Source organism: Enoplosus armatus, chromosome 8 (genome assembly GCF_043641665.1).
Source record: "Enoplosus armatus isolate fEnoArm2 chromosome 8, fEnoArm2.hap1, whole genome shotgun sequence".
In the NCBI taxonomy this organism is placed as follows: Eukaryota; Metazoa; Chordata; class Actinopteri; order Centrarchiformes; family Enoplosidae; genus Enoplosus; species Enoplosus armatus.
The window spans coordinates 16,963,201-16,977,805 of NC_092187.1; the positions used below are offsets into that span (position 1 = coordinate 16,963,201).

Sequence of the window (14,605 nt, forward strand, 5' to 3'; positions counted from 1 at the left end):
AGGTCTTTCTCTTTCACAGATTAATATCCATAAGGTCCAAGACATTTAGCAACCTAAACACGTATTTTCTTTCTGTATTTTTACTTTACATTCAAAACTTCTGGTTTATGCACCCATGCATACCATCCTTTTTAACTGATATCAGTATTGATCCAATATATATATATATATATATATCTATACTATGTGTGTGTATGTGTATATATATGTGTGTGTATGTGTATATATATGTATATATATATATATGAGTATATGTATATATATATATATTTATTTATTTATTTTTTGCTGTCAATGTTTGCCTAATTGCATTTTATGTGGCTTAACACAACTGCAGCCGCAGAAACTAATGCTGCAAAATATATTGTTATCATAATTAACCTCAGATTGTTTTTGTTTTTTAATAACATGATACAGCTCACGTTATCTTGCATTCTTAGTCTTAGTTCTTAGTTATGTTACAGTTACATGATAGCCTACTGTTTTCTTAACTTATTAGACTGAAATAATCAGTGATTACCTCTACCAGTTAGGTCTTCATATAATAATAATAATAATAATAATAATCATAGTATAGGATGATAATTTGGTGCAGTCATTTGATTCCGATAATGAAATATCATGGTCTAAAATATCACTGGTAGGAGAATATTGACATCAGCCTTATAAATTTCAGAGAGACATTTCATGTTTTTTTGTTGTATTATTTATTCTTGTCTCCTGTCAAAAGGACACATGCACCTCTCTGAGTCTTAAAAAACACACGATGGTTTGGCAGTGACTCACCACCTTTGTAAGAAAGTCATGTATGGCATTTGAGAGATCTCCTCTGTGCAACACCAGCTTAGAGCCAAGAACATACAGGAGGTCCTTGTTGAACAATGATCAAAGTTGCATACATTCAACAAAGAGGAAACAGCGCAAGTGAATATTATTGCAGCAGATAAATTAATTAAGAGGACTCTGACTGACCGAGCTTGAGATTGAGCAAAGTGATACTGCGGCCATTTTGTTGGCCACAACTCTCTTATGAAGAATTCACAGGTGACAATCAAGAAATAGAATTATACTTTGCAGCTTTAGTGAGACAGATCCATGCAAGAGAATGGCAGTCAGTAATTATAACAGTATCTGATTTGAGTCAATCTCAGCCTAAGCAGTCTGTGCCCTTGCTGATGTTGCACATCAAGTGATGCAAACAACTTGGACATGTTTCCGAGGGCTCATGGTCAGCAGGAAGTGAGACTTGATCTCAGTCAATCAGATCTTCCCAGGATCTTCTTTGAGGGTGACTGTTCTGTTGAAGACGAGCTGCAGTGGAAGAAAGATTACAGTTATACTTCACATTACATAGGGACCAAAGCCAGAGTAGATTACCTAATATTTTCTCAAACTAACGCATTTGTACTGTAAAACACAAAAGTTTCAAAGTTGTTTCGTCTTACTGTACCTTGTCTGCCGTGCTGTCGGGGTCCATGGAGAAGTAGCCAACTCTCTCAAACTGGAATTTGTCAAAAACTTTTGCTCCCTTGACTGAGGTATCCACTAAGGCACTGCTGATCGTCTGCAGGGAATTCTAAATGACAAACGGAAAAAATACATTAAACAAACGCTACGCCCATTGAAACATCTCAGTTAATCCAAACAGGAGTGCAGATGTACTCACAGCATTGATGTCACTCAGGAAGCCATTGGGCACTTCAGATGGATCCTCTGGATGTTTATGCAGGAATCTACAAAGACAGTGAGAAGTTTTGGTTAAGTGAGTTTTCTACATGGAGTACTGGTTGTACTGGTTGTAAATGACAGTGGGTGATTTTTTTGGGGGACTTACAGTCTTTCATAAAGACGCACTTCACACACCAAAGGCTGGCTGACCCAGTGGATGAAGGCCTTTGGCTTCTCTGCAGTCTCAGAACTGCAACAGTTCACCTCCAGTTCCACCACTTTGCCTTGAGCGTCCTGAGAAAAACAAAGTGGAAGTCAGCCGGGCATGTTGTGAGGGCGTGGACAACATGTTACATAAAATAGTACTTTACTTCCATCCAGAGATGGAAGCACAGCCGGCCATTAATAAAGAGCTAAGAGTGTGGGTACAGTCAGAACAGGTTTCGCTCCACATTCATTTTCTATGAGGACCTGGGCGGGACGTATTCGCTTCTGGTCACCAACTGACCTGCCTCTTTCTCTTCACTTGTCAAATGTTCAATCAGAAATCGTGGGGCTCTGTGGTGTTCAGCCAGTTAGAGAGAGGGGGGTGAGATTGACCTCTCATTTAGGAAATATTGATCGTTTATATTCCTGTGTATAAAACTGTATGGCAACATAATACAAACAGCAGAAACGGAAGCATGATACTTGGCTGCAGTGAGTGTAACGACAGTGACAGATGTTAATTGCGATAAAGCATTTGATTAGAAGCTGTTTCCTTTTTAACTTTGTGGACTGCTGTTGTTAGCCCGCTAACACTACTCCACCCACACTGTGTCCTGTCGCGCCTGATTTTCACCACACCTAGCGAGTAAATTAAACCTGGCAAATATGGTCTGATTGAAACATCTGGAGTCTTACCTTGATAACCTTCTGGACAGAGATGACATACCCAGCATGCCTTAGACCTACAGGCTGTTCTGGGGTCAGACGCTTGTAGCCCTTCTCCATCACCTGCAAAAGGGGATGAGTCCATCATCATCGTCTGTCCACAATCCAAAAATTGCACAAAGAAAGTCAACTACTACTGCAAAGGTATGAGTTTTTCTCTCTAACCTCTCTGAAGTCGCTCTGTTCAATGAAGATTGTGCTTGTAAATGGAACCATGTGGCTGCCCTTGGCCTCATTGGCAGGAAAGTCTGGTACTTGTATATCCGACTGAGACAGAAGAGGACGACAGAATATACAGGATATTACAAGTCCTCAGGGAGCAGTTTAATATGTAATATCTGTGTGTATGCGAGTCAGGTACAAACCTTTGTGTTCACAGGAAGGTTCGTTATGGTGATTTTGAGTGGTTCCAGCACAGCCATGGCTCTGGGTGCCCAGTCGTTCAGCACGTCCCTTACACATGACTCCAGAAGGTGGGGCTCTGTTGTTGTCTGGGAAACTGTGACTCCGACCTGCCAGCAGATGTAACATATTACAGCACCATCCTCATACATGTAATTACTAGTTCCTCCTTCCACCCATTCATCTTTCCATCCATTCTGCATACCCGTGCACAAAAGTTATTGATTGCCTCTGGTGGGAAACCTCTTCTCCTCAGCGCAGTCAAAGTGAAGAGACGGGGATCGTCCCAGTCTCTGTAATTAGAAAAAACATCTTACACTGTCACCTAACAGATTTTATGTGGCATGAAGACAGCACACGAGAACTTGTGGTTAAAATGCTGTACACCAAATCACAGTGAGAGGTATATATGGTTTTAATTCACTCATGATGTTTGACTTATCTGCTGCAAAGAGTTCTGTGTTGTTATTACAATAAGTGGTAAAAGCATTTAATACCCTCCAGAGGACTTAAGCCCTTTTCAGACATGGAAATCAAAACATTGATGAGTTCATCAAGCTGTTAAAGTGACATCTTTTATTCAGACTCCTGCTGTGTTAAAAGTGTTGTGTAAATGTTATTAGGTCCGACCTAGTAAGATTGCAGTAGTGACTTTTATGTAAAAGTGACTCAGGCACTTGTTCAGTCTAGAGACCAACATGTAAAATTGCCTTCACATTTATGCCTTGCTCGCCTGAGAGGGGTATAAAAAAGAAACTGGAAATACAAAACAGGGTAGTAGGTAAGGATGCACGGATCAGACTTCTCTCCCGACATCTCAACTCAAGATATCTGCCAATATCGATTTCCGTTCCTCTAGCAGGGCTCTCTTTATCACAAATTTAAGTCGGCAGCCTGCCACATTTTATAATGACATTGATAAACGTGGATTGTCACGTCTGGTTGATATCCAATCCGCTTGATTAGGTCAGTATCGGTATAGTATAGTATAGTATATTAGTAGGGCTTCACCCGGTGCTTCTAACCCAAACAACTTTTTCTGTGCACTGTTGAACAAATGCTTTCCTTCCATTTTGTATTTTTATAGCCCATTATTTACATTCATTACAAGACAGACTGTTTTGTGGTGTAATATTATAATATATATAATGTAACAGTTAAAATGAATAGCTTACATACTGGAAACAAAATGGAAAAAAGAAATGCTAGTTTACCTGACAACGCCGGTCTCTACCAGTTTGATGATTTTCCTCTTGGACACAACAGTGTAGGTGAGGTTCAAGCGGCCGTATTCCCACTGAACAGGGCAGTAGACATCCAGAGCGTTACACAGCCAGAAATATGATGAACGCCTGTCGCAAAAAAACAAATAGGAACAAAAAGGGTGAACGTTAAAAATGCAGTGGTGTGCCTCCAAGAAAGAATAGGATTACAGTTGAGCTACAACAGATAACCAAACACTTCATGTTTACCTGGCCTGGAACTCTTTGGTACAGAGGGAGTGTGTGATATGTTCAATAGAGTCACACAGACAGTGGGTGTAGTCATAAGTGGGGTAGATGCACCTGCAGAGAAAGATAAGAAACATGTTTAAGTAACACACCGCTTGTAGATATTGTATTTGAAACTATGCAGGTGAAAAAAAGAAAGTTCAGGTTTTCCTACCATTCATCTCCTGTCCGATGATGCGGCGTGTATTTGATGCGATACGCCACAGGGTCCATCTTCCCATCCTCCATGACCATCTTCATCCTGAGCGTAGCCTCTCCCTCAGCAAACAGGCCCTTCTTCATCCTCTCAAACAAAACCAGGGACTCCTCAATGGGTCGGTCTCTCCAGGGTGACGGAGGAGCGTTGTGGCCTTTCAGTTCCTCCCCTTTCTGGTGGCACACATACGCATGACCCCTGAAGGAAGACAAAGAAAAGAATCAGAAATCTTCTGCCAGTGTTGTGCAAATTTAACATGCACATATAGTTTATACACTCACCTGCGAATAAGATCCACAGCAAGGTCGTAGAGTTGCTGAAAGTTGTCTGATGCATGTGTGACAGCATAAGGTTGGTAGCCTGTGTAATACAGTTATATTGATCAGAATCAGAATCAGAATCAGAATCAGAAACTGTTTATTGCCAAGTAACATACATTACAAGGAATTTGCTGTGGTCTGAAGGTGCTATTGTTTTGATAACAAATAAGTAGAATATAAAAGGTAAAATAAGAATAAGAATAAAAATAAGATAAGATAAATAACAACAGTGCAGTGACCAGAATAAAGTAAAGTGTCCAGGTAAAGTGTCCAGTAGGGGGTGGGTGCGTTAATGTAAAGCAGGGGGGACAGGGGTGATGTACGTTAATATAACGTATAATATCTTCATAAATGTAGAGCGTACCTGACAAAGCTTTGATCAGATCAATAAGGTGTAAAACAAAAGAGTCAAACTCACCAAGCCACTCCACCATGTCCTTGATAGCAGTGAAGTATTTTTCCTCCTCTTTCTCTGGATTTGTGTCATCATACCTCAAGAAACAAATTCCGTTGTTTGCCTACAGGAAAAGACAAGGTTCAAAGAAAACAGCTGCACCAGAGAAGATTAAACATATAGAGGACAGAAAGACCCGTACCTTTGCATAACCAAAATTGAAGTTGATAGCTTTGGCATGTCCAATGTGAAGGATACCGTTGGGCTCAGGAGGAAAACGAGTACGTATCTAAAGGAATTCATAAATGGAAAGGAGAACAATCAATATACATAATTTTCAAGTTAACATGTTTCTTCTCCAAAAGTTAAAGTAACACATGTAAAGTTTGTACCTGTCCACCAGTGATCTCCAGGTGCTTTTTAAGCAAGTTCATTGTGTTCGGTGTGACCACATAGCCCTCGGTTTTATAGTTCTCTCCTGTATGATAGAAGGCAAGGATGAAAGGTTGGCATACTCTGTAAGTAAATTCTTTAAAGATCAAGTGTGAGAAAAAAACAAAACAAGCAGAGACGCAGCTGCATCTACCTGCTCAGGTGGTTCCTTCTCACCTGGTTTATGGAACTTCAGTGCCTCTCCTCTGAGCTGTTCCATTAGTGTCTTTCCCTCCCCAGTTATCACCTCACCTAAACAATCAATGGGAACAGTTAAAAATAGAACACAATAAACACAAAAACCCCTGACATAAACAATTAATTTCACTGTCGGCCGCCCACTTAGCCTGCTGCTTACCATTCACTGCCACCTCCTCTTTCTTCGCCTTTCCCTCATTCTCAGCAACTTTAGCTTTCTGAGGCTGTAAAGTAATTAGGTATTAACCACAAATGAAATCAAAACATTCAGAGAGGAGCTGCTTTCTTACTACTCTCATATCTGTATGGTAATTATGAAGCTACAACCAGCAGTATAGCTTAGCATAAAGACTGGAAACAGGGAAACAGCTTGCCTGGCTCTATGTAAAGGTAAGAAAACCTACATCACCTACAAGCCACCTCTAAAGCTCACTAATTAACACTTTATATCTTGCAAAAAAAGTGTAAAAAGTTGTGATTTTACAAAGGGTTATGTGCTGGACTATTTCTTAACTGCGAGCAGAAAGAAAGTAAATAAGCGTATTTCCCAAAATGTCAAACTCATCCTTTGAATAATGTGACGTTTTTTACCTTGGGTTTCTTCTCCAGGTCAGCCTCTGTCTTGGGTCCTAAGAGGTGCAGGACCTTTAAGACCAAAGCCAGATTTAGTTACAGTATAGAGTGGGAATAACCTAACAACCTCAAATGTAAACATACAATCACAATGACAGACATACCACTCCTAACAATATTCTCTTTTTTTTTCCAAAACACACCTGCATGTCCACCTCATTTTTGATGACCTTCCCATCGGCCCACTTGAGGGCAGTGCGAGCCTCTCCTGCGACAGACACAAAAGCTCAGTGAGACATTCTGTCTGTCTGTTAGGCGTTAATATTTAAGCAATTAAGTGTGAGTTCATACCCATTAGCAGTCCCATGTTGAAGTGGTACCTCTCCTTTAACAGCTGCTCCTTGTGCTTCTTGATCACCTTCTCCACCTGCACAACATTCCACTGTCACTGAACACATCGCGCCCAGGAAAGCTTGTAAAGAAAAAAGAAAAGAAAAAAAAAAAAGACTTCTGGGCAATGTGAAATTGTGCACTTACTGCATCTTCAATCTGCTCCGGTGTTATGACCACGCCCACTCCACATGCTTCGTCAAACTCCTTCTGGTTGATGGGGTCCTGAGGATGGTTCTTCACAAAGTCCAGTGCAGCTGCAAATAAAGTGGGAGGGAGAAATTCATGGAGCAGCCAGGCACAGAAGTCTTTTTTCTCCAAATCATTCGTGTTTTTACATGTTTGTTGTCTGTCAGATTATATGTTAAAGCACCACCAGACCACGGCAAATTCCTTGTAATGTATGTTACTTGGCAATAAACAGTTTCTGATTCTGATTCCACAAACATATCTCTTTCAATCAGGCAGTCCATATAATTGGGCTGGCACTCATTCATTCTGCTTTCTCCCATGCTCTCAATACTGTGGCCTGTTTTTTAATGTTAAAATATGTCATTTTATTAGATTCTCCATCTTGGTAACTCATGGCTGTGATCAGCCAGGTTGCAACATGTCAACAAAAAACAATGTCAGAAATTACCTGCCAGCTGTAGCTCTGTGCTGATTTTGCACTGAGCTATACTGTCTGAGAGGAATGTCAGGCGCTTGGTGTCTTTAAGGCGAGATGACATACTGTACAGCAATGTACCCATGGCTTTGTCCACTCCTGATGCCCCACGGACACGCTGGGCCTTTTGAAACAAATGAGAAAAGACTAGAATAAAAAAAAATTCTACTTCAAAATATGTGTATGCCAAGAGCTAATGGGCTGTGATCAGGCTAAGACAGACAGGTAGTTACTATTTTGCTAATCTTGACTCTGTCAGGCGAGTCTCCAGAGGATTGTGGAAAATGAAAGTATAGTGACCCTGCCGCCAGAGGAACTCAAAAGTTATGAGGTCTGACTACATAATTGGAGAACCTTTGAAAAATGTGAAGAACTGAGGGTGGATACAACTGAGCTAAAAAAGTAAATGTCAGTCACATTTCACAGCTGCCCCCCCCCCCCCCCAGGAAGTTTACCCACATACGTTGGCTCGTACCTGAATAACTGCGCCCTTCAGGGCAGAGCTCAGTACTTCATTTTTCAGAGTTTCCTTCGCTTTCTGCTCACTGAGCCCAATGGACGTGAAAAGTGCCACCGTATCCGCCATTTTTCCACCGTATTCACCGGCTAGACCAGAGCCTCACAGACACGCCACCACCGCACACAGCTTCTCTTGTCGGAGAGGGAGGGAGGCACGACTTCCTGTACTCCTCAAAGAAAAAAATGAGGTACGAAAAAATATGCCAATAGGACACCTCGGGCACGGGTGGCATTGACCAATCGTGAATGAGCTTGATTGAAGTAACCGCCTACTACGAGCGAGAGAGCCAATCAGCAGTTGTGTTGACATCGGTAAGGGAGGGGCTACCGGAATCTGGGTAATATTGCATCAGATTGACTTTTCAATAATTTCGGATAAATATTAACATGAAGTTAGGACCATAATCACTTCTTATTTATATTGAATTTAATTTTGAATTTCAAGTACCTAAACGTGGCACTCCTCGGAAACTTTTCTTCTCAAATGTGCGCAGCTTTGCAACACAGTGTAAGGTCTTTGTTGTCCACCATTATCGACTGTAGCTAAAACAACTCCGCGAAAGTTATTTACACTTGCTGCTGTAAAGGTGAATCGTTCATTGAAGTTGTAGCTCCCCGTAAAATCACTTTACATGAATGTGTAGGGTTTTTTCACACCGTGATGCGTTTTATAATAGCGGGGCACTGTGGTGGGTCAGTATGCGCTTGTTTCAACTTCTAAACAGTCAACAGTTAGCATCAAAACAGTAATGGCGAAACATGCGGTGTTGTCATCGGGGGCAAAAATGTGGAGATCTCTGGCCTGTGCAAAGTCAGAGCTGCGTCTGGATCTCACTCTTGCCTGTGGACAATCTTTCCGGTAGGTTGACCAGACTCTGATGTAGTCTTTCAGCATCATACTCAACAGCAGAGTTGCAGGACAGACTCCAATACAGTTTAGATCCTTGTATGTTTCTTTGTATTAATGCATCTCAACCCTCAGCTGGAGAGAAACTGCAGACGGCCACTGGACCGGAGTGATGGGAGGACGAGTTTGGACTCTGACTCAGACAGATGACACTCTTTGGTACAATGTTTACAAAACCCAGGACAGGCAGGTGGAGGGAAGTGACAGGAAGAGGAGAGCTGGCGTTCCACTCCAGATGGAGAGCAAGTCACAGAAGAGATTCAAAGGAACTTTAAAGAAGGAAGAGGAGGAGCCTTTGGCTGTGACTTCAGTGCAGGACACTGGGGAGGAAGAGGAGATGCTGAGAGATTACTTCCAGCTGAACATGAAGCTGGGGGATCTGTACAAGGAATGGGGAGCAGCAGACCCCCACTTCAAGCGCATTGCTGACATCTTCACAGGTCAATGTGTGTGCATGCATGATATAATATATTACACAGGAAGTATGACAGAGCCAATATTTGTTTTATGACATTTATCTTAAATATATTGTTTTGTATCTCCTCAGGTGTGCGAATGCTGCGCCAGGACCCCACTGAATGCCTGTTTTCCTTCATTTGCACCTCCAACAACCACATCTCTCGTATCCAGGGCATGGTGGAGAGGTTGTGTCAGGCTCTGGGCGCCCCACTGTGCCAACTGGATCAAACCCCTTACTACAACTTTCCTTCCCTGTCTGCGCTCGCAGGTGCTCTAATTTTTTCTCTGCAGACCTACGCCCCTGTTTATAATTTTTCAAGAACATTAGTATGGCAAATATGTTACTAGCCTGTCTCTAGTGTTTATTTCTTCCTTCAAGTGCCTAAATATTTCATGTAGCTGTATGCCTACTCCACTGAGAGAAATCATGATATTTACCAAGGTAGGAAAAAATATACTTACACCATAGAGTGAAGTAGCCAAATTGAGAGTCATGCTCTCGAGCCATTTAAAGGCCTAAATATTGTCATAATAATTGTGTTATTGTTCTTCATTGTATTTGGCAGACAACAGCGTAGAGGCATGTCTCAGGGATCTCGGTTTTGGGTACAGGGCTCGGTTCCTTCAGCAGAGTGCGAAACAGATTTTGGACACCCATGGGCTCCAGTGGCTTGAAGTTCTACGCAGTGTCCCGTATCTGCAGGCCCGTGATGCTCTGCGTACTCTCCCTGGTGTGGGCACCAAGGTAGAGTAGGAAAAGAACCCGTTAACCTCTTATATTTTTCTGAAGTTACGTGAACTTGTAACAGTGACATGTAATTAAGGCTATGTGTCTCCCTGCAGGTGGCAGACTGCGTATGTCTGATGTCCCTGGATAAGGCAGAAGCTGTGCCCGTAGACACACACGTGTGGCAGATTGCTAAACGTGACTACAACTATGCGTCTGGCAACGGACAAAAGAGCATCACAGATAAACTTCACAGAGATATCGGTTAGTATTCATGCACCTCATTAGTGGTGTGTTTGCAGTGTTACACTGATTGTAAACACTGAATAATGGTTCTCTGTAATTGTTAACACAATGTCCAATGTAATATTTCTACACAGGGGATTTTTTCAGAAAACTGTGGGGTCCTTATGCTGGTTGGGCCCAGTCGGTGAGTGTCATTCAGTATCTGTCTGTGAATTATACATCTCTTACAGTCTGTCTGCTATAAAGTGTCTTCATCTGTTTTAGGTGTTGTTCTGTGCTGATCTCACGAAGTTCCAAAAGCTGAAAGAAATGCCACGTCTGAAGCAGCTGCAGAAAGAGGAAAATGGTGACGAGGCAGTAAGGGCACCGTGCAAGAAAACAAAAATGAAGACAGAGGAAAATGGACCTGTGAAGAACACAAAAACCAAGTCAGCATGTCACAAGAAAGCAAAGATGTCTGCATAGAAGAGAGAGCGGTATGAGGTAAACACGCTCCTTATATCAGATTACAATACCACATATTTTTCACAGACTTTGGCCAGCTTCATTAAAAAAACATATTGTAATGGAATAAATGAAAATTGTAATTGTCAGGAACATGAAAGAAATTATTGTCAAAAGATTCTCATTGTTTTTGTGTTTATGTTGTTTACTGTGACTTCTACTTTCCTGAGTTCACTTCTACAATACAAATACAGCACGCTGGTAAAGACAAAATAACATATGTGCTATGTTTTTGTGTATGTATTTTGAAAAAAAAATATTAGTACAGTCATCAAGCCCACTTAAACCATCAGTGTCATATTGGCTCTCATTTCTGCTAAATGCTGCCAGAAGAAGCCCCTAGGTGGCAGTCTGCATTGGAAGATACTGCTCTGCAAGATAATATCACATAGTGGCCCATTTTGCTTTAGCCAGTTTTTCTTTTTAATTTGAGAACAAATTTCACTATATCCCTTGGCGAATACTTTCTGTCAAGCCCCCTGGGTCCTGTTACACCATGCACCAACACGTCATGGCATCTGTTTGCATGTCTGAAAAGGTCATATTACCCCAAAATGGTGTGTTGTATTTCTTCATTCCCAGCATCAAAATAGTATGTCTGTCTGTTGGATCATAAAAGGCTGCTTGGCTGTGAAGTGCCATGGTGTCTATATGTTTATCTATAGGCATTAGTTGACTGTGTCAGCTGGTCTTTTTATAGCAGGGATTGCAGTTATCTGCTGTCACTGCTCGGGGCCAGTGTGACTTTCTCTGGTGACAACACGGACATGTCTCTTAGGGTGTTTCACCTATTACTGTCCCTTTACGGCAATGACCGAGCAATATTTTACTTTGTCAAAAATATTTTGAGAGAAATCACTCTAAAATGTGCCAACAACATACATGGCTATCCAACCTCTTTCTTGCCCTAATTTGAAAGACATATTTTCTGACATGTTGGCGTAAGTGAGCAGGTGCATCATGTGTGTGTGTCTGTGTGTATGTGCATGTCTTGCATCCATAGAAGTTGTTTATTTGTGGAAGTGTGTGCAGCCATGCGTGTTAATGAATATGTGAGTCAGCTTTCATCCCCACTCCAGTTGAGCTGGACAGAAGCTGGGGCCCAGCTTTAGGGCAGAGTCACGACGAAGAAGAAAAGGCACAGTAAAAATAGAACTGAGAGAAGAGGAAAATGTATTTTTTTTAAAAAGACAGGCAGAGTGTGCTGGAGATGGGGACATGAATTTTAAAGAAAAAGCCATGTGCGCATGCATGTTGACACACAAAGACTGAAACAACACAACAGTGGACTGTGAGTTATGTAAGAGATGGGTCTCAGCTTGTGTTGTGCTCTCAGGAATTGTTCAGTTGAAGGGGCATCTCTGATCGTGCCTACTTTTCTCTAAGAGGGCGTCATTACTTCCTGCAGGCACCAGGGGACACCACGTTTGGAGCGCCAGCAAAAGGGAAAGGTCTATTTCCAAATGTGCAGCAGCATTTTATATACATAAAATCCCCTGTCACGGTATATAGAATTTTATATAAACATATCAATAAATATGATATTTACATTTTTGTTCTGGAAAATCATTAGAAAAACTGTTTGTGTGAATAAAACAACCAGATGGTTATTTCTGGTTTTGGCTCATCCAGTGAATTACATGCCTGACAAATCAAGGAACATCATCACACTGGTGCAGAAAATCCAGTACTGCCATTAAGCAGTCCTGCTCATTGATTTACAACATTGCTCATGTTTACTTTTCATTGAAGTTGTCTGAACTGTGTAAATTATAGGTTACAGGTTATATGTTTATTATTGAGGTCATAGTTAAAGATGGAGTTGGACTGGCTTGCATATATTGAGGGTTGTTTTTGTCCTACCTACTTAAATACATGATGGGGACAGATTAAAAAAAAACATAAATTTAATTAACACCTCTTTGACGGTGTCAAATAAAACCCCTGATAATTCAGGCATTCATAAAAGCACTTTATGGCCAAACAGTTGTATTGAATTGCATTAGATAGTACAGGTGTATCTAACAAAGTGGCCCCTGAGTGTATGTATATATAAACAGTTATTTAAAAGTATGCAAAATATTGGAATGTATGTTGAGGTATCTGTATCTGAATGTATGAACAGGTATGTAATAAACAGTTAAGATATTGGGTAGTAATAATAAAATAAACAAAAGTCACTGTTGTGGTTGTAATTTGAATGTGTAAATCTCTGACGGATGACAACTTTATATTTTTTGACAGTATAATCATGTTGTCATTTTAATTAAAGCTAACCATATTTGTCAAAGGGATCAAGTTTGGAAAAATGTTTTTTTCTACACAATTATCATGATCAATTTATTTTTTTAAAAATGTGATCCTTGTGAATGTGATGCTTTTCATATCCAGGCTCTGAGCAGGTTTCTCTCTGCTGTGAGCCCAAAAATGGTCTCTGTGCACATCCACACTCTGTCTGCTACTTAAAATGATGGATGTTATTATTCCTGAATAGTAGTAACAGATGTATTATATAACAGGATCTGATACAATACCTAAGATGGATAAAATTTAAAGAGAGTCGTGTTGATTCACCCTAGATGTGGTGAAACTCAATGCTGCTGGAGGCAGCCGAGGGGGAGCCGAGGGGACGAGGAAGGCAGTCCCCACATGGAAGTCTGTCTTTGGGGCCCAGAGTCGGGGAGATTATTCTTTGGTGTCTAGACAACCATAGGGTGAGGGGGGAAAGCCACAGAGAGAAAGACTGAGAGCACAGAGCTGGCAGACGTGTTTTAGCTCTTAAGCTTTTCTGACTCATATATGTGTGGATGGACGTTAGCATATGAAGGTCTAGGCTGCTCTTAATGAAAGAGGCTTATTTTGTGAGGAAAATTAATACTTTCTACCATCTGATAGGATCCCCTGTTGGCTGGCGGTGATTAAGATTCAATGCCTTTATAGATCGGGAGGAAGAAACACTTCCGTCTGCTCCAGAGTTAAATTTCAGAGCCCCTACCAGGATCAATTCAAATGACTAAGTGGAATGTATTCACCACATTCCTGGACAAAGATGGTATAGAAACACTATCCACAGTATATATGGGTGTGGGGTAGCATGAGTTCCATGTGTGGTTTTGGTGTATGTCAGTGCAGCTAACTCCCTCCTTTTTAAGAATTTGTTTGTTTAGCAAACTTTAAATACTGCTCCCCTCTCACTTTATTTAAAGCCTGCTAAAAATTCCCCATATGAATCAAGAGCTGTCGCTCAAAGGCAATATACGTGTAAGTTACTGGGTTGACCTGCTTTTGATTTAAGAGAAGTGGGACAAACAAACACTAGTTTGTGTTATTTTATTCTCGGTTATAAGAGAAATTACGATGATTTAATTCAAAATGAGAAAATAGAAAATCAAGTGTAAAAATCTTACAAATCAGATGAAAAATGTTATGTTTACACCTGAGGAGGGCCACACCTGGTTAGGCTTCTCTGTGTCATAATGTACAGTCACCTACTATAAACCTCTTGACTAAACTATGGGTTTGAGCTCTTGCCTTAAGACTAATTTGGAACACTGTTGAA

At 41.0% G+C, this 14,605-nt stretch overlaps 2 protein-coding genes across 3 annotated transcripts; one reads left to right on the forward strand and one right to left on the reverse strand.

Annotated features, from left to right (window-relative positions):
- Positions 1-689: 689 nt before the first annotated feature.
- On the reverse strand, positions 690-8,295 carry qars1 (glutaminyl-tRNA synthetase 1). Of its 2 annotated transcripts, none has more exons than XM_070910230.1 (23): positions 8,160-8,295; positions 7,658-7,808; positions 7,165-7,274; positions 6,979-7,054; positions 6,831-6,895; positions 6,646-6,699; positions 6,215-6,278; positions 6,034-6,108; positions 5,817-5,902; positions 5,627-5,713; positions 5,449-5,548; positions 4,992-5,070; positions 4,669-4,908; positions 4,476-4,568; positions 4,218-4,355; positions 3,209-3,296; positions 2,967-3,113; positions 2,767-2,868; positions 2,572-2,664; positions 1,835-1,962; positions 1,667-1,733; positions 1,451-1,576; positions 690-1,311 (listed from the first exon to the last, which is right to left on the reverse strand). In XM_070910230.1, the coding sequence occupies exons 1-23, from the start codon at positions 8,268-8,270 to the stop codon at positions 1,261-1,263; spliced, it is 2,331 nt and encodes a 776-aa protein (XP_070766331.1). In that variant the 5' UTR covers positions 8,271-8,295; the 3' UTR covers positions 690-1,260. The 2 variants fall into 2 exon arrangements, with proteins under 2 accessions (XP_070766331.1, XP_070766332.1); XM_070910231.1 differs by having other exon boundaries at positions 6,034-6,116; positions 6,214-6,278.
- Positions 8,296-8,853: 558 nt separating this feature from the next.
- On the forward strand, positions 8,854-11,102 carry ogg1 (8-oxoguanine DNA glycosylase). Its single transcript, XM_070910417.1, has 7 exons — positions 8,854-9,062; positions 9,186-9,550; positions 9,658-9,837; positions 10,136-10,314; positions 10,413-10,560; positions 10,677-10,726; positions 10,807-11,102. The coding sequence occupies exons 1-7, from the start codon at positions 8,953-8,955 to the stop codon at positions 11,005-11,007; spliced, it is 1,233 nt and encodes a 410-aa protein (XP_070766518.1). The 5' UTR covers positions 8,854-8,952; the 3' UTR covers positions 11,008-11,102.
- The last annotated feature ends 3,503 nt before the right edge of the window (positions 11,103-14,605 follow it).

Coding starts and splice junctions, on each gene's coding strand:
- qars1 (XM_070910231.1), bottom strand. CDS start 8,270: ATGGCGGATACGGTGGCACTTTTCACGTCCATTGGGCTCAGTGAGCAG. Junction 6,279..6,645: donor ACCTGGAGAAGAAACCCAAG/GTAAAAAACGTC, acceptor ATTACTTTACAG/CCTCAGAAAGCTAAAGTTGC. Junction 2,665..2,766: donor AACAGAGCGACTTCAGAGAG/GTTAGAGAGAAA, acceptor CCCCTTTTGCAG/GTGATGGAGAAGGGCTACAA.
- ogg1 (XM_070910417.1), top strand. CDS start 8,953: ATGGCGAAACATGCGGTGTTGTCATCGGGGGCAAAAATGTGGAGATCT. Junction 10,315..10,412: donor TCCCTGGTGTGGGCACCAAG/GTAGAGTAGGAA, acceptor GTCTCCCTGCAG/GTGGCAGACTGCGTATGTCT. Junction 10,727..10,806: donor ATGCTGGTTGGGCCCAGTCG/GTGAGTGTCATT, acceptor CATCTGTTTTAG/GTGTTGTTCTGTGCTGATCT.